The sequence below is a fragment of the Physeter macrocephalus genome, chromosome 10, assembly GCF_002837175.3.
Source record: "Physeter macrocephalus isolate SW-GA chromosome 10, ASM283717v5, whole genome shotgun sequence".
In the NCBI taxonomy this organism is placed as follows: domain Eukaryota; kingdom Metazoa; phylum Chordata; class Mammalia; order Artiodactyla; family Physeteridae; genus Physeter; species Physeter macrocephalus.
Window position 1 is genome coordinate 32,441,884 of NC_041223.1, and position 26,280 is coordinate 32,468,163.

At 39.8% G+C, this 26,280-nt stretch overlaps 1 protein-coding gene across 16 annotated transcripts in view; it reads left to right on the forward strand.

Moving 5' to 3' along the window:
* The window catches only part of EPB41L2 (erythrocyte membrane protein band 4.1 like 2), a 214,214-nt gene that overhangs the window by 167,690 nt on the left and 20,244 nt on the right, over nt 1-26,280 (forward strand). For 10 of the 16 annotated variants that reach the window (XM_024122552.3, XM_024122558.3, XM_055087505.1 and 7 more), the window contains 7 exons: nt 877-1,049; nt 5,328-5,363; nt 5,614-5,676; nt 7,611-7,757; nt 17,875-17,997; nt 19,783-19,881; nt 21,579-21,659. In XM_024122552.3, the coding sequence (XP_023978320.1) occupies nt 877-1,049; nt 5,328-5,363; nt 5,614-5,676; nt 7,611-7,757; nt 17,875-17,997; nt 19,783-19,881; nt 21,579-21,659 (722 nt within the window). Of the gene's footprint in view, nt 1-876; nt 1,050-5,327; nt 5,364-5,613; nt 5,677-7,610; nt 7,758-9,092; nt 9,195-12,725; nt 12,894-14,931; nt 14,986-15,192; nt 15,385-15,606; nt 15,979-17,874; nt 17,998-19,782; nt 19,882-21,578; nt 21,660-26,280 lie in introns of all 16 variants that reach the window. The other 6 variants (XM_024122559.3, XM_055087508.1, XM_024122560.3 and 3 more) reach the window with 4 other exon arrangements.

Here is a 26,280-nt window from a genome sequence, read left to right on the forward strand (position 1 = left end):
CTCTCAACCACTGCGCCACCAGGGAAGCCCAGGAGAGCGCTTTTTATGCTGGTGAAATGGCCTCAGTGGTTTCTTCTTTGGGGAAGAAACTACAGATGGACAGAGGCTTTTGCCGGTTGCTACTCACTTTGCCTTGTTGAGATTTGAGGCCATCTTGGGTTGATCTGCCATATGACAGGAATGTCAACACGATATATGTTTCTGCACATCGGTAGTATAGACGAAGGGAACACATAAGGCAAGATTTGCTAAGGCAGAGGGTTTCTATGTGTTACACTTACTGTAGGTCAAGTTAAGGCATTCAGGAGGGAGGTTAGAAAAATGAAAAATATTAACATAAACATAGAAGTTGATTCTCTAAAATCTACTCTCACTGTCTTGTTGCAATTTCGACTGGTCTAATTAAAGGTTCCTTTATGGAGGAATTCTTAAAACTTACTGAAGCAAATCATTTTAATAACTAGGTAATTATTTATTGCGATAGGTAGATTCAGAAATAAGTTCAGGCAAGATTAAAGAGACTCCAGAGAATTAAAATACTGCTCACCTTGTAATTTTGACATAGTACCCTGACTCTGGCGTTTTATCTGGTCTTAGAGCTCCTTCTACTGGCCAATTCTATGATCAGTGTCTATCCTTCAAAAATCGGTGACTTGCGAGCTTGGTCTAATTTATTGGGTTACAATTCAGAATACTTCTAGAGTTTATTAAAAGTTTAAACATGAGTTTATTTGATACGTTATTTTCATGATCAAACAGTGTTCCCGTTTCTATTAATTGTCTATAAGGTGCCTGTTTATCTGGGAAGGGGGGGGCGTTCATCCGATTTTATCGCTTAAGTGTCCTAAAGCAATCCGTATGATCGTTCTCAACTAGCTCTGATTGGTATTGTGGACCGAAGTCTTACGAAGGATTTTCCTGGCCCTGCTGGGGAGGTTTCAGTACGTGGCCCTGGAGCTGTGAGCCCTGCTGTGGTACAAGATGGTGGTGGCAGCAGGGACCTTAGAAGCCCAGCTAAAACCCCACATGTGCAACTCACTGAAGGAAAGGTATGGTAAATTAGTCAAATACGTGGCTTTAAATGTGTTTTTAGACAAGAGGCTGTCTATTGCATTTGTTGTTTCAGAACTCACATATCTTTTAAAATCAGTCATTGTATGTTCTGTGTTGATAAAATTTTCCACTTTTCAAATATGTGTATGTTCTTGCTGGTTTGGACTGAGTCTCTAACCTTTTTCTGGTTGTTATTCAAAGCAGAATATTTCAGCGTAAATTACCTTAATGCAAACAAGTAATTTATTGGTCTTTTGTCCATCCTTATCATCATCCTATTTAATTAAGCCCCCAATTATAAAAGCTGTAATGATTTGAAATTCATATTTGGTTTGTTTCAAGTAAATTCTAATGTGTAGCCTATGTCTTCATTATTTTATTGTAGTATTGACTTGAATTTTTTGAAAGAAGAAAGGTGGTCTTTATGAAAAATATGGTTTTTCATTAATAATCTACTACTGATGAAGAAGAAAGTTTTAAGTAATTGTTTTTTGAATACTGAGTGAGAAGATGGTGTGTCGCTTTCAGTCTTCTTTGGTGTGTATACCATAGTGAACAGAGAAGTAACCTATATTGTGTTTTCAAACTTGTCGGGGTTATTTTATATTACCTTGGGCAAGTATAGTCACTTAGAAGTTGATTTGAAATGGCTTTGAGTTCTTCAGATCTCTTTTCTGTGTCTGCACAAAGCAACTTTTGAACAGGTAACATTGGAAGTAAACATGAAAAAGAAGTGAAATCATCCTGTGGATTTATAATGTTTTCAAAATTTTAACTTTGAAAAATTTAAAGATGTGCAACATGAATTTATAAAGAACTTGCTAGATGAGGTAACTGCCAGTGTCTCAGGATTTCCTGCACTGACAGCCCCCAACCCCAGCAGAGAGGAGAGCTCGGGCACCATGGGGGCCCTGTCTTAGGCTGCAAGGACAGATGCTTCTGGTAGCACGTGCCATCAGATCCTCTTCATTCCTTTGTTAAAAAATTTGTGAATATCATATTCCACAAAGGATTTGGTTCAAAATTAGTTTAGAATAACAGGAATCACAGCAAACAAGGTATCTATCAATAACTGAAAAGTTGTCAGGACAGGTTATGATTATGCTACCAAGACACCCAGGAGTGGCTACGTATACATCGGAAATAGGAGAGCTGAGAATCTCAGAAAGTCTGTGTTCCATTCTGCCTAGATAATGTGATACAAAAGAAAAGTTCTTTTAAATTCCAAGGGAAATTCTGCCTGTTTTTGGTAAACGACTGGCCTTTTCACTAATGCTTTCAGTGTTTGTCAGCGTCCAGGTTCAAAAGTAATGATGCTATTTGAGTTTCATAGGATCCGTTTGCAACCAGTTGAAAATTAATCATTAAATCAGCCTATTACCTATAAGTTGTATGTGATAAAAGTAGTCCAGTTTTCCTGTTTTATAAATGGATCATTTAATTCAGTTTCTATTGACACTGTGTTAATACAATCCTTCTGAGTAAACGTTTTCACTAACTACCCGTTTCTTCTTCTCTCCTCTTTCCCTCTCTTGCTTTTGGTTCTCCTGTGAATGTATCCACTGTGTAATTTCACATTCAACCATGGGTTTGCTTTGAGAATAGCTTATTTCCCCATGCCCAGCTTCACCGCTCATCCACTGTGCTTCATCTCTTTCCCCACACGTATTGCCATCCCCTGAAACGGACTTGCTTTCAGACATTTCGGAGGAAGACCCCCTTGGGGAGGCCGATCAGATCACACTAGACAGCTTAGAGCTCCCTTCCACGGGTGAAACGTCAGAGCAGGGGGATTGTGATTCTGGCTTGGATCCTCTTGAAGCCCCTCCTGAGACTGACTGTCCTCCCGCCCACGAGAAGCCTCTAAAAGAGGCCAAGCACGAGGATTCAGAGTTTGGGTACTTCTTCAGTTTCTGCAGGCGCTTGCTTTCCACCTCGCTTGCCCTCACCGCTCAATGATGATGGGTACCTTGCCTTCCCCAGCCTCCCCCGGCTCTGGGTCTCCTTCCTCCCCACCGACATCCAGCACTGTGTTCCCATCACCTCCCCTTTGTTTCTTCCCTCCCTCATCCTCATTTTTGGACTCCTTCTCTCTGCTTCTCAGTCAGTGCCTTTTTCTCTCACCTTTTCCCTTCCTCTGGCTCTATCCCTCTACTATCTGGAGGCAAAAGCCATTTCCTTGACTGTTTCTTATGGCTGTGACTTGAATGGCCAAACGGAGGAAGAGGAAGCAGTTGCTGGCTCTCCTACGTGAGCTTTAAATCTGTGCAGTCAACAACACTCCCCTTCGTCTTATACCCTTCCTGATGTAGAGTGTAAACATGTGCATAAATTCCATCACTGGTTAACCTCAAAATAGTATGATCTGCACACTTTCACACACATCGTTTTAGTACATGAGAAATAAGTCTAGCTAAACGCTTTCCCTCCACTGATATTAATGGACTAAGTCCACACAGTCTAAGTTAAGAGCAAAGTTGTAGGATTATTTTATAAATACCTGAACCATACAAGGCCATAAAAACGAGGAGAGGGGGACCTATGTTGCCCTTAATAATCTGTTTTGGGTCTGTCCATTTTGCAGATAAATGTTAATGCTGTTCCTTTAGGATGGAAACTTTATTTTGATATAGAACTTAGGATGCACTGAACTTAGGATGTGATCGATATGTATTAGTAGAATTCCTTAGTGTTATTATTTCTCTGTTAGAAAGCCGAGCTTGGTCTTGCATTTTTGAGGATGCATCTGTGACCTTTACTCCTGACATGCATAGGTCTAATCTCAGAAACTGCTTGTCTCCCTATTATTGTAGCATTTGGAGCCCAGATGAAGTTCAGGTAGTTTGTTTTCTTTTTTTTTTTTTTTTTTTTTAACTCAAAGTCATGTATTATATAAGAGTCACCGTCACATATTTTGTAAGGAAGATACTATTCTGTTATCTTTTTTCTTTAACAAATATGTATGAAAAATGAACCATAGTATTTTGAAAATTTAGACTCTCTAGCACTAAGGTTGGACTGGACCTCTTAGTGTTCTCTTATTTAAAGTTAGGTGTCTGGTCTGATCTGAGGATTTTTGCCCCAATGTAGGGCTACCTCTGCAGTACTAAGCAGCACTCACATGTGTAGTCGTTTTTGATTTGTTTTGCTAAATGTGGTCTGGGGACTTAGTGTCCCATATCCTGTGGTTACTATTCATACATAAAATAAATCACAAAACTTAGAGCAAATCTAAAGAAAAATGTGAAGATAATTAGGCATAGTGGAAGAATCCATGATTCCTGAAGGTTACCTGAAGAATGCCAGGTCGACATTTTCGAGAATTAAGTGCTGACCAAGGAATTGGAAGATGACTCTTAGCAAATTGTTGAGTGGCTGTGTCTAATTTTTCCCTGCTGATCAAAAGATATTCTGAGTTCCCTGCTTACCTCTCAAACGTGCTTGAATAGTTAAACAAAAAAAAAGCACTTTTGAACTCTCGGATTTGACACTGTCATTACAGTAAAGAAGAAAAAGAATATGTATAATCCTGCTATAAATGAACATGTAAAGGTTAAACTATTTTCCTTTGGCATCTGTACCAATATTTTTCTTTTATGCTATTCCCTTCCATGAGTCAGTAGTCAGCAGTATTTATGTTAGTTTTAAATGTACAGATTAATTCTTTGGGTCATTAGATAACTGAGAATTGTCCAACTGTGAAAAAATATTCTTGCTTAAAGAATTTTATGAAAGAAAAGTGGCTATAAAATATACGAATGTTTTTAACTACCCACCATTTTATATGAAAGTAGCAAAATGAACCAGTTTCCCCCCAAGGAAAGAAATCTGTGTTAAAAAACTAAATAATAGCGTGAACATTTGTCCCTGATAGAAAGTGAAAGCCAAAATTTACATCATGACACTTTGCCCTCACCACTAGTTGATTTAGATGTTTCAAGTTAGAACAGATTGAATTATGCCATTTTTACACTCTCATGTTTTCCTTCCTGAGTCAAAACATGTTAAAAAGCAGTGCATAATCTAGGGACTGAGAAAGAGTGAAGCTTCCATTCTCCATTCCACCTTTGCAAAGGACCATTTCCATCATTTGTACAACACTGTAGGTGAAGAAAGACCAAAGTGGCTTAATAGTCTGCATCTTCTGAGGGCCAGACAGTAAAGGTTGGTAATGCTGGTTCACCATTTAAGTTCAAATACAGCTTCTTTGCAGTGATGGTAGCATTTCCACTAATACTCCCCTTCTCTCTGGCTGCTTGCTGGGTGACTTCCAGGCGAAGACGGAAGAGGAGGAAACACAGCTGGAGGAGGTGGATATTTTTCCCCCAAAGTTAAATACCTGGTAGCTGCTGCCTGCCATTATCATTGTGTGGGGGGTGGAGCACTTTTAGGGTTTATTTGTGAGTTTTGCTCGTTGTGGCTTTAGGTTCTTAAGATTTTTATTCCGCTTTTATTTTAATGTCTTAGACTATCCAACTCTGAGTCATTTCTGGTGCTTGCTGATTGATACACTTATGTTTATTTGCCTTTTCCCCCCCTGTGTGTGATTTAATTTCACAGAAAAATTCCTTGAGAGTAGAAGGGGATAATATTTATGTCAGACATAGCAATTTAATGTTGGAGGTTTGTATAATTTAAGAAAACAACTCTGTCCTAATGGCTGCCAGGCTGCTGTGAACGGGGGGTCACGCACAGGCTGGCTGGCTGGCAACTTTCAAGCACAGTGCACGAGATGCATGGGGAAAGTTCACCTTGGGAGTGCATGTTACCAGTCCAACTTTGTTCTTTTAAAGTGGCTTAGGTAGGAATATATCTACTATAAGTTCTCAAAGTGACAACTGGGAAAAAAAAATTCTGTGTAATCAAATGAATAAAGTTTTTATTCATTAATCTTGAAGTTCTGCAAGTAAACCTGTTTTCTCCTAATGGGTTATCTCCAGGGTTTAGAGTCTGAAGTAACATGGTCCCATCCTTAATACATGTTCACCAGAACAAATATTTGTCGATCTGGCATCAAGTCATTTGGCCCTGTGTCCACAATTTTTTTTTTTGGGGGGGGTGCGAGAGAGTGCCAGAATCCATGCAATTAGGAATGTGGTCCACTTAAAATCTTGCATTTGAGAGTATGCTAATTAATGGGTTTGTTTTGATTAAAAAGAAAGAATAAATGAAAGAAAGTAAGAAAGAAAAGAGGAGGAAAAAAAAAAACACCTAGCCACCCAATTAGGAATGTAAAATGTATTGTATTCCCCGTGTCACACGAGAACGGTTTTTTGTTTCTTTTTCCCCCTTCTTTTAGGGTAGTACATGGCAGTGTATTCAGTGGAGAACTGCAATCCTCAGTAATTTGACTAATCCGTTCGGTTGCTTTCAGCAGCTTTGATAACTGTTGGAAATGTATTTTTGCATAACTTACTAAAATGCTCTAAAGTGTAATACTTAACATTGCTTTGAACAAATGCAAGAAATGTGCCTGATCTCAAGCCACAGTCATTTTTCCATGCCATGCAAAGATTTTTAGATTTTCATGAGATTTTGCAAATGGCGATAGCAGCTCATAGATGAGCTACTATGCTTGTGCATGCATATGGAATATCTAATTTAATCAGATGCATGACCTGTTTCTCTGGGAGTAGTGGGATTGAAAGCTATAATCCACAGATGGCCCCATGATTATTGAAATATAAGAAAACATTTAAAATTCAGTTAAAACTGTTTTCTGAATACTGCCTTTTATTTCCACAAATATCATTTCTCAGGGCCAATCTAAAAAATCCCACAAGTGACATTTGTCAGGGCCTATTTCAGTGAAAATTGACCTGGTAGTTTTCCTCGCATCTTTTTATAAGGACTGTTTGGTATGTGGGTGGCTTTTGTGCTTGGCAAGTACGTGAAACCAATATGACGTTCATTTATTTTAGAGAAAGGCCAAACAGAAGCAGCCTCTGGAAGCTGTTCCGTTTATTCCATAAGGATTAAAAACCATTGCTGGAATTTCCTGAAAAAAAAAAAAAGCCAACCGTTAGTCCTCCTATCCCTTTTTTTTTGGGTTGATCCTGGACTGGATTCCTGTCAGACCAAATGGGCTCTGAGTCCACCTTTCTCTATTCACTTGCTTCATTATATTGCAGAGTGCAACTCTAGTAGTAACCCTAATCAGAAAGGTAAATTTGCAGGAACAAAGTCATGGGCTGCATTTCAAATCCAACTATTAGAAAGAAGGGTTATTGGCCATGTTGAGTATTAGTTCCATAGCCTCCTTCTACTGATTTCTTAAACATTTCTAAACAGAGAAGAAGTCAGAACCCTTTAAGACAGGAATCATAAAAAAATTGCACATTGGTTTTATTTTCAAATTTGGGCAAACTCATATTCCTAGGTGATGATATGGCTTTTGAGACTTGGCATTTTTCTTGCTTTACTATGTTTTTTTAATCATAAGTTTACTTTGTCTTATTTTTTGGTTTCATTTTTTATTTTTATCCTATTGGGTTTTTTTTGTTTTTTGTTTTTTTTCCTTTTGGATTTTTCCCCTTTATTACGTTACATATTGCTAGGACCTGGATAAGGCCCAGGAGGAAATACTGAAACACCAGGCTAGCATTAGTGAACTCAAGCGCAATTTTATGGAATCCACACCCGAACCACGCCCTAATGAATGGGAAAAACGACGTATCACACCTCTGTCCCTACAGACACAAGGGGTATGTCACTAGCTATTTGTTGGCTGTATGTCTCAATCCAGCTGTTCAGTAAAACTTAGGTTGCTAATCTATTATGTTGATTCTCAAGAAGTTACAAAATGTTCCCTTTTTTTAAAAAAAATGTAACTGCTAATAATTTTTTAAATACTAAATATTTATTAATAATGTGTAATACTTATTGACGTAGTTCTTGGGTAAATTGTATGAGTTTCGAAATACCTTTAGAATAGTTTCACTATTTTACTTAAGTAAATTGGTAGTAATGAATTGTTACGTAGGGCGACTTAGAAACTGACGTATATTGTATTTAGTAAGTTAATTATTGACTTCTGAAATAAGAGAGTTTGTTTAATAATTAAAGAATTAGTAATTAAAGGGATGTAGGAATGTAGACCATATTTAGAATGGTTTAAGGTAATTACTGTGAAGATAAAGAGCTAAATTTAGCTTTAAAGACTGATAAGCCCTGTTGAAAACTTGTAAAATGTTAATTATACAACTTAATACTGAAACTTCTCAGTAATGAAACGTAGATTAGTACTTTAAGAACATTTTCACCCATAACATCTCTCCAAACTCATTCTTTTTCTTTCCATGGTTTATTTCTTTCTGCCACCACTATAAGCATTGCGAAATGCAAAATATTTCTTCATTCTCATCTATATCTGTTCTTTTTGATGCTCCAGGATCTCTCCTGTTGTCAGCCAAGAACTTCACGGGCTCGTTTATTTTACTTGAGGGAGATAGTGATCATACTATATTTAATACACAGTTTTAAAAAGTGTGTTCAGGTGTTACCCTACAATTTCCTCTTTCCTCTTTTCCTTTCACCCCACTCTTCTTAAATTCATCATCTAGTCTGACTTGAATGTTACCAAATTGTAGGGGTTTGATTTATATATTCTTAGGCTATTTTTATTCACCTTTTCTTAAAAAGCAAAGCTGTTGGTTACTTTAAATTTCTAAGTTTGTGACAGTGAAAGGAAAACAGCTCTTTAAAGCAGATGAGCAAAAGTAATTGCTAAAAACTGAAAAAGGTTTTGACAATATTAAGATTTAAGACACCATAGCAGGGTCTTCTGAAGTTGTATACAACTTTGATTCTTATTTTCAGCTTTTCTGAAGATATTAATGTCCATATTTCAGAATCAACTCTAGAGTGTTGTGTTTTCTGGGGAAACAGTGTCTGATGACGTGCTGGGATTGTGTCCTCCCTTTATGTGCCGCTTCATCTGGTTTGTTCCGCTGACCCGCACAGTCGTTTTATGTCTGTGTTGCTATAGATGTAATGTACTTGTCTTACTTGTTGATCATGTCTATTGTTTAAAACAATAGAGCAAAGGAGACCATCTTTTCAAGGATATTTTATCCATGACGGAGAAGCATCAGATGACAGCCGCATGGACAGTTGAAGAGAAAGCCCAGGAGGCAGACAAGGTGTTCACCTTGCATCCTTGGATCTAGTCTTGCTTTTTCCCCTTTTCCTTTATTTCTGTCCACAGCCATAAGATACTCCTTTTTCCTTGGGTATCAACCTAAATTTTTTAAAATAAACTTTTGAGTGCTTAAAAAGTAAAACAGAAACATAGGATCATTAGATGAGAAGCACCATATTGCAAAAGTACTTTATTTGAAAATCCACAATTTGAAATGCAGACATCTCAACCGATTTAGGTGATAAATGACCCCTTATTTTGATGGATGTGGCTGGCAGTTGGGAAACCGTGATTTCACACGAAAATGCACTGTTTGTACAACGCACACTGTGGTGGTGTTAGAGTAACGAATTATGTGTGATTTAGTTTACTGTTTTCCTAATTACATTTGGAAACCTTTTGAATTTTTATTTTTAAGATTTTCAACGGGCTAAAAGATTTTGGCGTATGCGAGCAGCCCCTCGGATCTCTGTGCTCCTGCGTATATGAAATATCTGGCATTACTAGGGAAGTTAGCTTTCCGTTGCTTTTACATTGTTATTCTTCTATTTCTAGTGATTTTGCTTAGCCAGCTGGTCAGCTTGTTGTTTGTTGGGACTAGAATGCTTAGAGTCTAGTGGAGGAGATAGCAGACATGCAAATTAGTAACTAGAAAATTTGGAGGGCTAAGAAGTGTTAAGGAGATGAAATACTTGTCGAGTTAGAAGGTGATTGGGAAGGCTTGGGAAGAGATAGCATTTGAGTTGAGGCCTTAGTGATGAGAAGGAGGTGGACGTGTGAAGTTTTTTCCATGTGTAAGGAAGAGCAAATGCAGCCCCAAGACAGGAATTACTTTAAAGGACTGAAAGACCAACTGACAATGTCTGAGAAAAGTCAAAGAGGTCAGACTCCAGATCTTGGCAGGATCTTCAGGAACATATTAACAATTTGTAGTTACATTATAGGAGTGATGGGAAACCACTGGAGAGCTTTGTAAGCTGAGTAGTGCTGTAATCCCACGTGTATGACAAAGACCCCTCTGGTGCTAGTTGAGGAATGGATTATAGGGGATGGGAACGAGAGCACAGATCGGAATAAGGAGAAAGTGTTTCCCTTCCACCAAGTCTGATTTTGTTAGTTGGTAGAGAGTATTACTCATCAGAACATACAGTGGGATGGTGGGGGAGGCAGATTAAGTGGAAGGAAGCCTTGCGCTAAGCGAATCTGAGATCTGGTTGAGATGAAATATTTCTGGAACACTGCAAATGAGAAACATAATGTCATAAAGCTAAACCAAGTGACATCTTTATATACTTTAAAGGTTAGCTTGAAATCCAAAGCCAATCAGACTCTGTGTGCAAAATGATGACTTTAATATCATATGCTTTGAAATATTACATAGTTTTGAAAATCTATCCTCCTTAGAAGTGAGTCAGATGACATCATTTGATCAGATGACATCATTTGATCAATTTAAAGTGATGTCCTTGCAGTAGGAAACTCTGGGATTTTGGTGAAGATGTTTAAAATGATCATTTTTTCTGGATGTCATCGTTTAGGGGAGTGTACAATATAAACCATGTACAGTGAAAACCATTCGTTATTGTAGAGTTACATTAAAATGATGTTATGTGAAATTTAAATCTGGAATTTATCCACTGTTAGTTAAGCTCCTAAACGGTTTATCTACGCTTGAAGTTACTGCTTTTTTCTTATTCTTTTCCTCTCCAACACATGCAGGAAAATATGTACTTATTTAACACACATATGGACTGTTGTAACTGCAATCATCCATTCACCTAACAAACATTTTTTGACCACTTACCCCGTATCCGCCCCGCGCCAAGTAACAACACATCGTTGCTATTAGTTGAAAGTTAAGTCTACTGGAGTGTTTTGACTTTTAACAGAATATCTTTGAAATTTCTGTCTCTGTTGCATCTTCATTTTGCTACTTAATTTTTCAGGGTTTCCTGATTATCTTTAAATTGCAGTCCTTAATAAAATGTAAAATAAAAAATCATGCATAAGAGTATAATTTGACCAAGTTTTCCAAATGTCTATAATATGTGTTTTATAGATTAAAAAAAAAAGAACAGTAATAGTTTCTTGTTTAGAAATCAATACATCAAACTTTCAAAATGGTTTCAGTACATTATGAATAATTTTGAGAGTAGAGCAGAAAATTGGAAACCAAATCATTTAGTCTTTAATAGGCAAATAACTATTGTATATCCTCTTATGTATTGTGAGAATTATGACACACTTGGACTTGTATAAAATATGAGTTTATATTTTATATAGAAACTCCTGAGTCTAGTAGAGATTACATACACTGGACTTTTAAGGTAATTTTGGAGATATTTTATTGAATAATTAGATGCATGGCACTTATTTAAACTCCCCAGTGATCTCCTACTGGCTAGGACACCATCTCCACCCACCCGTCCCTAGGGATGGTGTAATTATGGAGATTGTAATTGAGCTGAAATTGTCCGGAAGCTTTTTTTCTCTCCTGAGTATTGTGCTTACACACCTCGCCCTCCTCATCTCCTAGTACCCACCCTTTGCCGGTTAGTGCACTGTCCCAAGAGACATCCCAGAATGCCATTCATTTATTCATTCATTTATCTGTCTTTAAGATCTCTGAGCAGTGGGTTTTATTAGGAAGTATTCTTGCACACATCTGACGTGAGGGGGAGCTTCATGGTGACTCTTAACCATTGGCATTCCAGGTACCTGGGATAGACCCCAGCTTTCCTGTTGTGCCCTCAGGCAGATTAAGGACTGTCATTTAAGGGCCAGAAATATGAAGATTAAATTCGCCTTAATAACCTTTCAGGGATAGATGATTTTTACATTGCTCAGAGTTTCCCCCTCTGAGTTTGTCTTCCTGTTTAGAGTTTTTTTTCTTTACCTGTTTCTTGTTGAAAAAAAAAAAAAAAAAGATTCTGTTTCTTCATTCCATGGCATATTTAGCATGTCTGAGGGAATTTCAGTGGGTTACTGTCAAAGCGCTTTCCATACAGACAGAGTGGTATGGGGCAGGGGAGAGGTCGTAGGAGCTGAAATGGTTAGTGAAGGCCATACACAAAACGTGGAATATTAAGTGGACCTCAGGGAGATGACAAAATTGGCAAGGCCCAGAGTGCCCGGGGAAGGGCATTGGAGGCAAGGGGTTAGGGACACCCAAGCTCTAACAGAAATAAGTGTAGCAAGCGCAGGGGCCACCGAAGAGGCTGTTGTATGCAGAAAGGCCCGCGCCGAGAAGCTCCCTCAAGAATATACAGAGCAGCGTTTGACGGATGAGTGGGTTGGTTATGCTCAGCTTGTGATAAAGTTTCAGTGAGCAACTAAAGAGTTTTGGGTGGAAAGCTGTCATTCAGGCCAATGGCCACAGACGCCTGCTGCAGAATCTTTTAGAATCCTTGCCTTTCTTTCAATTTATGCTGCTCTGTGATTCTTTCTTGCGTAACCTTTCCTTTCAGTAGGTCACTGCTGTCTGTTCTGACTTATTGTTAACTCTTTGCTCTTCCTTTTCTGACCTCTCTAGAGCCTAGAAGAGGAGATAACATCAATTTTGTTTAGTGAAAAGGGCTTTTCTGATAGCATGAAAGCCTCCTTCACCTCAGCCACCACTTGGACAGCAGAGGGCACTGTTGTGAACTCTAGTGCACCTTCTGAAAAGCTTTCTTCCTCGCCCTTCTCACAGTTACCTGAGGTGCATTTTACTTTGTTTCCCCTGTTTTTAAAAGCCACGTATAAGAGTGATTTTTATTTTTTGAGTATTAAGGAACCCCTTCCTCCAGTGCTTTCACTGGTGCAATTAACTCTTCCTGGGAGAAACATTCAAGAAATAATGACAGAATTTGGACTCGAGGAAAAGATACTGATTGGATGTTTCTCTTGCTTCCTTTCCCTCCACCCCAATCTGCCTAAATTCAGAGAATCATTTAAACCACTAAGGCCCAGAGTCTGAGTTGTTTCGTGGAGGGAAACCTTCAACCAAGTAGAAGCTAAGTATTTTTTGCAGAAAAGTTTTCAAAGCCTAAATGTCTTTTAAACATCTTCTGATGGTTTATTATTTTGAAAATCCTGCTTATATGGAAAAATTCGAAGTGCTTGCCATACTCAATGAAATAATTATTTTCATTTTTTGGAATGACCCCTAAGGGATTCCCTGAACTTGGGCAGAACCCATCTGGCCATTTGAGGTTAAGTAATAAAAATAATGATAATGAAATGTCTCCTTTAGAAATGTTCTGATCACTGGATATCTTTATTTATAAAGAAGTTTATAAGTAGGTACAGTTAAATGTTACCCATTTACCAAAATAGATTTATTTAGAGATTTCCAGTTTAACATCTGAAACCTCTGGGCTTTCAATAAACTTGGAAGGATGGCTCTCTTGGTCTGTCAGTAACGTGATTTACATGGTATTAATTTTGAGCAATGAAAACGTGCCCTTACTATGCCTTTAAGAATACCAGGGCAGATCAAAGACAGTGTGTGAGTATATGTTGATAGGTGCCCTTTCAGGACCTTTTACTCATGGTTGTCCTGTTGCTGGAGCAGATAAACATGAGGCCGTGTTATCTGTTATAGGAAACAGCTCCAGTCCAGTTAGTGTCTTGGCAGCTTCACAGCAAGGTCTGTTTCTGCCGAGAGGGTTCAGGGGTACAGTGCTCTTCATTCAGCATCGAGATACTTTCTTGAATAAGTAGGGCTACTATCTCTAGCTGAATTATTAAAGTTAGAGCATAAGGCATTAGTGCTACCCAAATGTCAAAAAGTTGGCGAGGCTTTATGTAAAGTAGCCTTTTAAAAAAAATAAGGAAAATTTTAATCTTTAAAAACAGGCTCCTTTGTAAGAAAGTTTCTACCCTGAATATCAATACTATAGCATAGGAAGTTATTTACTAATGTATTTCGTCTTCAGGCACTTATTGAACGTTTAGGTCCTGTACTTAACTGGAGTAAATCTTCTCCCCCAAAGTAGATGCCTGCAGGGGCTAGCAATGTGCATCTCAAATGATAAACTGGGTCCATTTCAGTTTTCAAATGGAGGAGCTAAATTCTAAGAGAACACACTTGGAGCCATAACTGACATCCACCCTAATGTAGGAGCTGAATTCTAAGAGAACACACTTGGAGCCATAAATGACATCCACCCTAATGTTATAATATCCCTTTTGCTAATCTATGGCACAGTTTAGGATGTTAATAACCGTTTCTAAAATGACAAGATTTTTATGTTAATAACTATCTGAGACAATTATAATTTTGCCAATTAAAGCTGATTTTTAAACAAGCCAGAAAAAAACAAAGGCATCATCTGATTAATACTATATTCATTTCGGAATTAGGGGTTCAGACCAGGATTTTTTTTTTTTTGTCTGATTAAAATCAAACGGTCGAATAGATTTTAAAAGCCTTAACATTTAAACTTTAAAATAATGAGTAAGCTCTGGTATAATGCCATTTCCCCCCCTACCTTTTCAACAAGAAGGAGCTTATAGGTATAAGTATAATAAAACCATTTCATCTCTTTGGGAGGATGCTAGCTGTTTTTGTGTTTTTGTTTCCTTCCCTAAGCTTCTTGCATTTGTCTGGATTGTCCTTCATGTGACCTCGGGCAAAGGTTTTTGTAGTTGTTGATTCTTGCTGTTCTGTCTTTGCGGTGTCGGATGTTTGTTTTGGTGGGTGTCGAGGTAAACCTTTATTGATTCTGTGTCCTCGGTTGCTTTTTGTTCCGCAGAAATGCGCTCCTGAGTCCGAAGGGCCTTGCGCCGGAGCCAGTGATGCTGTTAAGGTTCTCCCCTTTTCCATGTTAACACCATTGCCCGACGTTTCCAATCCCGCTCACGTTTTCACCCGCTTCCCTTTCAGTCCACCATCATCATCATCATCTTTGCTTTTCTCCATGACATGAACCTGCCATCGGTTAATTTTGCTTGCCGTCGTTTTGATTTATTCATCTATTTTTGTTTCCCCCTCATCCATTTTTGTTTCTGTGCAGAGTTCACTTGAGACTCTGAATATAGTGGAGGAGAAGAAGCAGGCAGAGGTTGGGAAAGACCAAAGAGTAACCCCGGAAGAGATGCACGGTAAAGAGCCGTCCCCTGGGCATGGTCCTGGGGAGATGCGGAAGGTGGAGCCGGGGGCGCAGCAAGACTCCACCTCCCTGTCTTCTGAGAGCAGCAGCCAGAGCGAGGAGGAGGAGGAGGAGGAGGAGGAGGAGGAGGAGGAGAATATAGTGGAGGAGAAGAAGCAGGCAGAGGTTGGGAAAGACCAAAGAGTAACCCCGGAAGAGATGCACGGTAAAGAGCCGTCCCCTGGGCATGGTCCTGGGGAGATGCGGAAGGTGGAGCCGGGGGCGCAGCAAGACTCCACCTCCCTGTCTTCTGAGAGCAAGGAGGAGGAGGAGGAGGAGGAGGAGGAGGAGGAGGACGTGGGGGAGTACCGGCCCCACCGCCGAGTGCCTGAGGGCGCCATCAGGGAGGTGCAGGAGGAGTATGAAGAGGAGGCGGACCAGGCACCCGGCCAAGCAGCCAAGGTAGTAGAGAGGCAGGACCCAGTGCCAGCAGCCAGCGCGGTCACACAAGCAGGTGCCAGTGTCGGCACAGTAGAAACAGTGACCCAGGAGGAGGGAGCGGGCCCCCAGATCCCTGCCGAGAAGAGCGTAAACGAAGGCGCTGTTAAGCAAGACGTGAGCGAAGAAACGGAGGACGAGCAACAGATAGTTAACGGAGACATGGCTCCCGTTGACGTTGATGTTTTGCCACAGATTATCTGTTGTTCAGAGGTAAATGGGAGACCCAAGCGGGAGCGCAACGCTAGAGCTGTTTCTCAGGTGGAGCACACCTGCCTCTCTTCTTCTCCTGTCCTCCCAGGTCTCCTTCAGCTTTTTCGACGGGATTGGGATTCTGATTTTGATCTCTCACGGGAGGAAGGGGGAAGGCCCTGCTTTGTCGATTTTCTGCCCTCTCGGGTCACGGTTTCTGGCGTCTTTACCGCAACTGGATCACCCGATAAACTTTCCAACAGCAGCCATGTCATTTTTTCCCTTCTCATTTCACATTGAAATTTTTCTTTGCATGTTTTTGGACGTTTTCAGTGATTTATCTTTAGTTGCACTGTCTCCTCATACTCAATGCCTTTTTGTTCATTAGGAAATTGTGCATGTGTTGTTGAAAAGCGGTCAGTGTGTGTGTGTGTTGCTGGTGTCACGACTGGGTTTGACTTTCTGGCTCATTCTCTCTTCAGTTTAAGATTTTCAGAATGGCAGCAGGCTCCGATTACCACGCTGCTCCGAATTCAGCATCTAGCCCTGATGAAAACATTATTCCTTGAATACCCCTGGCATTTCAGGTTTTAGATTCCAGGGATTGTACGGTCTGGTCAGGAGACGTAACTTTCCTTCTGGGCAGCGAGAAGCTAACAGGAGGATACCCTTCTCTTCTTGTTCTGTCCTCTCATCAATTCTGGATTATTTGCAAATTTGATTATGTGTTTTGTGAGTTGTCTCCATTGGGTATGGGTCTTTTCCTTTTTCTCTTCAAGAAAGAGAACTTTGCATTCTCCTCTTAGATTAAGTCTTGGTCACTAGGTGCAGTGTCTCTGATTTGGGAGTTAAAGTTATGCTGAGGGAGGATTTACTTCCATGTGAGTGTTCCTTGATTAAAATTAAATGCCGACAGTAGAGGGATTATCCATATTTGCTCTCTTTCATGGGGTAGAAAATCTTCAAGTGACTTTGTCTTGAAATAATTAACTGGATTTATGTTACTTTTAAACTTCCGATTTCACTTCAGAGAAGACATTTTGAAAGTCTTTGAATGCTTTGAACTATTATTTTCTGCATTTAATATACAGGTTATTCCTCTTTAAATAATTACACTTGGGAATTTTCTCTCAAGGAAAGCACTGTAGTGTTTTGGTAGTAGTATAGTCTGATGGTGTATTAAAGATTCATGCTCAGCAGACTACACTGTTAACAGGCCATGACCATCTCCTTGAATGTTTTAAATGGTTCAAAGCATTAATGCAACGATGGTGGAGTGACTCTACAGATATAACATTTTAACTTACGTAATACAGAAGAAACACTGCAAGATTTAGACAGGTATAACTGAAAACAATCCTGCTTGAAGATATTCTTTCTGAAAATGGGATCTCCTTGTCAGTAGGGCAGAAAAGGCTTTTTGGGAAAAGAGCAAATCTTAGCCTGCTGACCAAGTGTGCCAATTAAAGGCACACACGCAAACCTTACAGCCTTCACACAAACTATATGCTTCTTTAAACTGTAATAAAAATTGAGGCAGGTCACTTCTCATTGTTCATTCTTTTTTTGTTTCCTTTTCAATTTTATCATTACTTGCTTAAAGCTAAAGTTTCCGTATCACTGTACGCCAGGCTTGACACGTAAGTAATTTGGGACCATCGTAATTTGAAGCCTACCGCGATTTAGGGAGCCATTATGCTAGCTTATTCTTCATATATATCTATACACATATATATATGATATTTGAAGGAAAGTGTTTTTCTTTTGTCTTTTGTTTTAGATGATTTCCTTTTACTCTTTTCTTTTGTTCATGAGTGTGTGTTTGGATATATTTCTTACAGTTATTTTTGAAGGCTCCATTAAGCACTTTTACTTTATTACCTCTAGAATTTATGTTTCCCTTCCTTTTCACTTCAGCCACCAGTGGTAAAAACAGAGATGGTAACAATTTCTGATGCCTCACAAAGGACAGAAATCTCCACCAAGGAAGTCCCTATTGTCCAAACTGAGACCAAAACCATCACATATGAGTCTCCACAGGTACAAAGTCTCTAGACTTGGACTGTTTGAGTTCTTTTTTACTTAGTCTTTCTGTTTTCGTTCTGTCTTCTCCTAGTTTATGTTTCTGACTTTGACGTAGCTTTTTATATCTCCATTTTATAACTGTACTTCAGCAACGTGACTTGCTACAATCAAATTGGTGACCCAGTGATTATGGGGGGAAGCGTACATGTGATTTTTTAGGACGGGCAGTACCAGTGTTATTCTTATTATTCTTATAAGCCACTTCTGGCTTGATGTATCCAGGAGTGTTTATGTACACTTGGGAAACAGATCATCTTACAAAGTTTGTTGGATCTGACTTAATTTATGGATTTGTAGAATTTAATTTAGTCTTTTATCCCCTCCTCCAACTCCACGAAGACAGCCATTCAACTCACTCTTGTTTACAAGTACACACATATGCACACACACCTGTACTTCTCCTCATGTGGGATTATTTTCGGAAAACATATGTCGCCATTCTTATGTAAATGTGATACTGTGTGTCTAAATAATTATCAGATTCGTGTGTTTGATTTTAGGTATTCACACATTGATTCTGTAAAGATTTGAAATAAGATACTTAACCTTAAGGGTAACAAAAAAGGGGAAAAGTAGTCATCATTTCAAAATGGAACCGTTTAGAAACTGGGACAACTCTTTTCTCAACTGAGAAATTTAGCGTTCTAGTAGGATTGTACCATGGTGGAGGATGGCAGATTATTGTCCTCTCGAAATATTTTTTAAAGGTGTAATGCGTTTATGTGTGAAACATTCCTTAAAATCATTTTAGATATGCTCTCCATAAATGTGCATAGATCCCACATAAGCACAAATAGGTTTCTCATGAACGGGCGTGGTAGGAGAGCGTGTACTCATGTGTTTCTGTTGTGGTAAGTGCCCTTGTAAAGAAGTAGATGGTGCGTCACCCAAGTTCGAGAGATCTCCTCCTAAGTTACAGTAAGAAAGACACTGCACTTTCCAGTTATTTCCTGTCAGTGTCAGGAAACTGGAGATAAATGTGTTTGGTGATCTTAGCATAAACTCGTAGCCTATTAATGTGCTTCATTATTTCCCTTGGTAAACTCTAGAACTTTCTAGTATCAAAGCAAAGAAGTTAAACCCTATATAGACATAGTATAAGATTTATATATAAGCTATATATCTACACACATATATAGAGCGCGTGCACATGTGCACACACGTGTGCATACATATTGAAATACATGTAGCCGTGTATACGCACAAACTGTTACAGGAACAATGTCATTAAAAAAAAAATCTAGAGCTAAGCAATTAACCAAATCGCTTAAGCTTAGTCTGTCCTAGTCAGGTTCTGTTGCTTAGTGATCTGAGAAAACGTTTATTTTTACCCACCTGTGCTTAAAAAAACAACAAACTCAGCATTTCTGGTCACTGTGGAAACTTCTCTGCTTGGTTCTCTGCTTTCTTCTTCTAGCTTCTGTAAATGGCCCTCAGTCAGATTTTCTCACGACTCTCCTGTAGATCTCAGTCGCACCTTCTACTTCCATTCTTTGTTTATTCTCTCTCCGCCCAGGGTTGGCTTCTCCATGTTCATTTAGCCCTTGACTTTACTCTGTTTAAATGCCAGCCAATCTCTGATCAGTAAATCACCACTACAGACATGCAGAGGATAGGCAGCTAGCATCTTCTGCCGACTCCTTAGGTCTTAAAAGCTGCATGTTCGATGGGGAGGTGTCTTCTCTGCCAACGTAACGGAAGTTAAGCCTTACTTTGTATTTTCCCCCCAACTCTCCAAAGATTGATGGCGGGGCTGGTGGTGACTCGGGCACGTTACTGACTGCACAGACCGTCACGTCGGAGTCCGTGTCGACGACGACAACCACACACATCACCAAGGTAAAGCGATCCAGGGGAATGTACACGGCCAACAAAATCTTTTCTGAATGGTTTCTTTGTTCCTATTCACACTTGCAATTATTACGCACAGTGCCGGTGGCATAAAAATGCCTAGTTTAAAGTATGCAAGAAACTGGGCTCCACTGACGTTTGTATTTAAACCAAATTGCAAATTTGTAAAGTACAAGGGGGTAAAAATATGTTCTCAATAGCTATACTTTAGACAGCCGTAGGAGCAGAGGGAAGCCTGGCTTTGGTAAGTACAAGTCAGCTCTCCTGACGGAAGCAAGGAAGTGAAGACTGCCATTGAAAATGTTCACCGACTTGTTCAAATCATGTAAATTTCCCCCATTGATTTAAGACACTAGTATGTCGATTTGGAGCATTCCTCCAGATCACTCTCTAAATGTTTAACACCTGGTGACCAGCGATCCTCAAAGTGTGGTCTCTGCACGGTCAGCAGCAGTCTCACCCAGGGACTTGTTAGCCGGTGTGAATACTGTGACCCCGCTCCGGATCTTCTGAAACCCCGGGAGTGTTTAGGAAGCCCTCCACGTGATTCCAGTGCGTGACGTGGTCATCACCTTTCTAACCCAGCATTGTTTTCCGGTAGTTCCTTTTGCTTCTGCGTCTCACGTTTGGTGAGTGCTTGAAGGTCTCAAACGTATCCCTTGTGCCCTCCTCACGCCACATTTCAACAAGAACAAACTTTGTGAATTAAAAAATGTCCCATAAGTGCAAGATGGTATTGGTGTTCATTTTAAAGCATATCCAGTTATTAAGACCTAATGATCTTAGCGATCAGCCTTGTTTCTTACAGTTAAGTGCAATACCTGTGACCGTGTGTAAATTTATCAGTGTTGTAGAGGTTGAGTGTGCACTTTCTCAGGACTGGGTGGTATTTGTTCATTGTTTAGGGTGTCACAGGCGTATGATCTCTCAGCCTCTATCATGCCCCAGGCTCTGTCACCTCGCTCCAAGCCACTAACTGCAACTCTGTGGGCAGTTCACCCAGGAGCTCCTACCCCCGGGTCCCCTCACAGCCTTTGTTCAGCCACATTCCATGTCTATGTCACAGCCACGTGCAGAATCAAATCAAACATTGGATGAAAATCTTTATATCGCCCTCACACATCTTGCCTATCTTAACCCAAGGCCAAGTCTTCTTTTTTTTTTTTATTGTTGCACTAAACCAAATGAAGAAAATCACCAAATGGATCTGTATGATGCCAGTCAAGCAATTCCCCAAACCTAAACTAGATGCCTAAATTATTAGCATTCCTTATAAACTCTACATAAAACAAACAGCTATTTCTCCTTTGCTCGCTTCTTTTCAAAAATTGACCAATTGGAAGTGAAGAAACTCAGGAAACTGTAACGGAATGTTCCAGTGGAACTGTTTGGATTAAATGGCATCTGTTGCATCTTAATCTCACCTGAATCTTGATAAGATAGTTTTTAAGGTTGCTTTCAGTTTGGAGTGCTTACAGATGATGCTACACTTTGAACGATTGGATTCTCTATAGAGCTTAAAAATAAAGAAATTTCTAGAACGTCAGTCTTCCCCACCCAGTGTGAATTGCGTAACGATGATCGGAAGGTCTAGGTGTGTGTCATCTCTGTTTTCTCTGATTATGTGTTAACATGTTTTAGTGATTGCTAACCCTCCCTCCCTTCTGTTTCTTTATGACCTTTAGACTGTAAAAGGTGGAATATCTGAAACAAGAATTGAAAAGCGCATCGTGATCACGGGAGATGCAGATATTGATCACGACCAGGTAAAGACTTGAGCTTCTGGTTCTGAAACTGGCCACGTTTATTTTCTAAGTTTCTGTCATCTTGTCACGTCCCTGTGTCAAACCGCTTCTCTCAGTACCTCCTTCCTAGATGAATGCACCTCCTAAGCTTGGCATAAAGACCCTTCACAGCCTAGACACAACCTGTCCTTTCAGCCTTCCTACCACTGAATTAGCACAAAATGTGGGTTATTTTTCATTTCACACTAGCTTTATATGCACCTTTGGCTCACAATAATCAAGAGGATTTTTGGCAACCATCAGGCGTTCACGTGGGCCTGGTTTAAAGGCAAGTCATCAGTTATTGAAAAATAAATGGCAGTTAAACGACACTGGCTTCCAAAAAAATAAGGAAAGCCGCTAAGTTTGACTTATGCCTGCTTTCAGGAACTTATCAAATATTTTTTTTATAGCGTTAGAAAAGTTGGGCTATTTACCTCTAGATGTTTTCTCCTAGTTATTACTATTATTGAAGGGTAGGAAAAGGTAATATAAGGTCTCTTACAAAGTGAAAATTTATATGTATTCAGAAAAGATTTTTTTAAAGAATTGTACTTCCATTCTACTGTTAAGCTGAACAGGTGACGAATGGAACCACTGGAGACTTGGAGAGTAGCTTTAATTTAGACTGCAGTCCCAAGTGATGATGAGAATTTTTTTGTTTTGTTATTTTCTGAGTGATTTTAACTCACCTTTAAAGGAGACCAAGCTCTTTTCCTTTTACAATAATTTGAAGAAATGGAAATGTTCAGTTGACCAAATGTTCAGTTGTCCTCAGCTAGGGAGTAGAAACAAATGATAAGTCACCCAGCTTTGAACACAGAAATTTCAGAGAACAAAATTTCTCGTTTACGAAAGCCTTGCTGGGGGCTTCCCTGGTGGCGCAGTGGTTGAGAGTCCGCCTGCTGGTGCAGGGGACACGGGTTCGTGCCCCAGTCCAGGAGGATCCCACATGCCGCGGAGCGGCTGGGCCCGTGGGCCATGGCCGCTGAGCCTGCGCGTCCGGAGCCTGTGCTCCACAACGGGAGAGGCCACAACAGTGAGAGGCCCGCATAACAAAACAAAACAAAACAAAAAAAAAAAGAAAGGCTTGCTGTAAGAAAGACCAAACAGGAATAGATTTTCTTCTATGCCTAAAAAGAAAATTACTGTTTTTTAAAACTCCTGTATACATAATTTTACTTAAATATTTCATAATGTATTTTTAAAAATTCCTTGAGAGTTATTAGAGGTTAAAAAGTTGCCCTGACTCTGAATTTTGACTTAGTAATAGAGCTTCCTAGTAGATGACTATACATGGGTCTGTTCACCACTAGAAAATGAATTACCTGTGTGGAAACCAAGCGTCTGGTTTCCCATATAGAGGATTTATTCTACTTCTCTTCACTGGGACAGTTTTGAGTTGCCCTGACCTTAAGTTGGAGCAAACTCTTTTTTCCTCTGGGACTCTCGCTCAGCATTTATTGAATTTCTACAGTGTGCTGGGCAGGAACCCACATTCTTTGGCCTGATGGAAGGTGAAAATCGGGGTCCTCTCCCAGCCTTTGTTTCATCTGCCCTCTGTCTCCACCAAACAAGGCCCTTTCAGGATTTCAACTGCCACTTTTTCCCTTGAGGGGTTACTTGCAGGTTTTATTTTATGTGTATTCTTTTGTCCTGTTTTTCCTGAAAACTCAAATCTAAATAGTACTGCTTCTGAATGGCAAATATTAAAAACACAGTCTGAAACGTAAGTTCCAAAATAACACAAAATAACAAAATTCCTAACTCTTCCATTAGAAGAAAATCATGACGCTACAGCTCACAGCTGTTGCTGTGAGGACGCACACCTTCAGCCCATTTTAAAACTGAAGCGGGGCGAGGGGGCGGGGGGAGGGATAAATTGGGAGTTTGGGATTAACAAGTGCACACACCACTATGTATAAAATAGATAAACAACAAGGACCTACTGTATAGCACAGGGAACTGTAGTCAATATCTTGTAATAACCTATAAGGGTAAAGAATCTGAAAAAGAATAGATACATGTATATGTATAACTGAATCACTTTGCTGTACACCTGAAACTAACACAGCATTGTAAATCAACTATACTTCGATTAAAAAAAAAACCAAAAAAACCCAAAACTGAGGTCAGCTATCCAAATGAAGACAATAGATATTTACCTTTTTCATGTTTATTTATAAGATGTCATAAACTTTTTTGAGTAAATGTAATTGTGGCTTCTGGTATGCCTGTCACCAGCTCATGATGAGTTTGCTTTCCCCTTAAAGCCTGTAAATGAGATGATGGAACTATTTAAAAGTAAAGGAGGGAAATTAGTTCCCTGCCAAAAACTGATGTTGATCGTGCAGTGACTTTAATGTCATTGACACCTTTTCAGTTCCTTGCCTACATTAAAAGAATTTTAATAGTGGAAGGAAACCCTTCATCTGAGTAGGTTAGGAAAAGAAGGAATCTCTTTTGTGCTGGCAAACGAGAGAGGCGCGCTCCTGTAGAAACTCACTTTGCGGGTTCTACGCCCGGTGCTAGTCGTGGCTCTCAGCTCCGTACCCGGGAGGCATAAACAACACGGCAAAGTGCATTTCTTTCTAATAAAATAACTTCTCAATTTGGCAGTGCGATGTGATAGTTTTCTCACAGTCTTTATTGTTGCCGCAGTAAATTAACATTTTACAGGATTGAATTACGTGTACTGATATTATGGAAGGAAAGGAACTAAGGGCAAACTGACTTCAGATATGTTTGAAGATGATGATAGCAGTTTTCCATTTTCCCTACTTTTCTGCCAATTAAAGCATGTTTCACGCCTGCTACCTTCCCTTGGGTATCATGTATGTTTCCTCTTTGACAAATACACGGGTTTAGTGTAGGCAGATCTTTGTAATGAACATAAATTCAAAGTAGCTGGGAAGTTGTTCTGTAGCCACGTTGGCTCCCATCAGAGCTGTCCTTTCTCAGATTGGATTCCAGAAACCAGCAGGGAGTAGACAGTGTTGATTGTCCCAGTCTCCCTCTTCCCTCTGAACACAGACTTAGAGCCTCCCTGATGTACTTGGTCTCCGTCCCCGTTCACACTGCAGTTAGTACACGGCAGCCCTTGCTGTCCTGCTCTGAGATGAGGTCCCCCTCTGCTCCTGCCACTGGGCTGCCTGCTCTCCCCACATGGCAGGCAGTTGTGCTGATGCTTAAATGGAAGCCTGGTCCCCTGTCTGATCCTCTCTTGTCGCAACACAGGTAGGTGGCCAGAGTTTGTTCTCCAGTGGAAATTTAAGCACCCTCAAGTGTCGTCCAAGCTTCTGAGTGAAAAGTTTTTGGCATAAAAATAATTTTGGGGGGTAGTTTTATCTTCCTTTGTGGAATGCGGCTCAGGGTTTTGCTCAGTAACCTTCCAGCTGACAGAAATGATATTGCAGACAAGAAATGCAGTTGTCCCCAAAGGCAGGTGACAAAGCAGCAGGAAAATTGTGCTGCTTTTTTCAAATGTATGTTTTCCTTATGAGATACAGCAATCTCTCTCTAGTAGGATTTCTTTTTTGTTTTCAAGTTCTTTCATAGATTTTGAGTGTTGTTCTGTGCAGTTTTTACTTTTTCCCCGAGACCTCTTTAAACATCTTTCCCTCTGAAAAACAGGATCTTTCTACTTTGCCGTAATCCTCGTATACAGCTTACTTTCTGATCAAACTCAGAGAAATCTTGTCTGCTTTCTCACAGCCTCATCCAGGGAAGAGCCCATGAGTCAGTGGAGGGGCAGCCCTCTCCTGCCCTGTAGCCCCCTGGCAGGATGGTCCTGAGGAAGACCCATTAACCTTTTTGCCTTCATTGTTTCCACCTGTAAAACAGGGAGCTGTATTTTATTATCTAAAGATTAGTCTCTCTTTTCCTGAGCTTTACTGATTGTCGTTATTGTTGCTTGTGGTTTTAATTGTTCTATGTCCTAGAAGCTAATAGATATTTTTCCTGCAACATTCCTCAAGTAATTACTGAGAGCCTAAGAGGGCAAAGATGAGCAGGGCCTGGTCCTGCACCGTGAGGTTTTTTTTTAAAATTTTATTTATTTTAATTTTATTTTTTTTAACATCTTTATTGGAGTATAATTGCTTTACAGTGGTGTGTTAGTTTTCTGCTTTATAACGAAGTGAATCAGCTATACATATGTCCCCATATCTCTTCCCTCTTGCGTCTCCCTCCCACCTTCCCTATTCCACCCCTCTAGGTGGTCACAAAGCACCGAGCTGATCTCCCTGTGCTATGCGGCTGCTTCCCACTAGCTATAGATTTTAGATTTGATAATGTATATATGTCCATGCCACTCTCTCACTATGTCCCAGCTTACCCTTCCCCCTCCCTGTGTCCTCAAGTCCATTCTCTAGTAGGTCTGCATCTTCATTCCCGTTCTGCCCCTAGGTTCTTCATGACCATTTTTTTTCTTGTTTCTTAGATTCCATATATATATGTGATAGCATATGGTATTTGTTTTTCTCTTTCTGACTTACTTCACTCTGTATGACAGACTCTAGGTCCATCCACCTCACTACAAATAACTCAATTTCGTTTCTTTTCATGGCTGAGTAATATTCCATTGTATATATGTGCCACATCT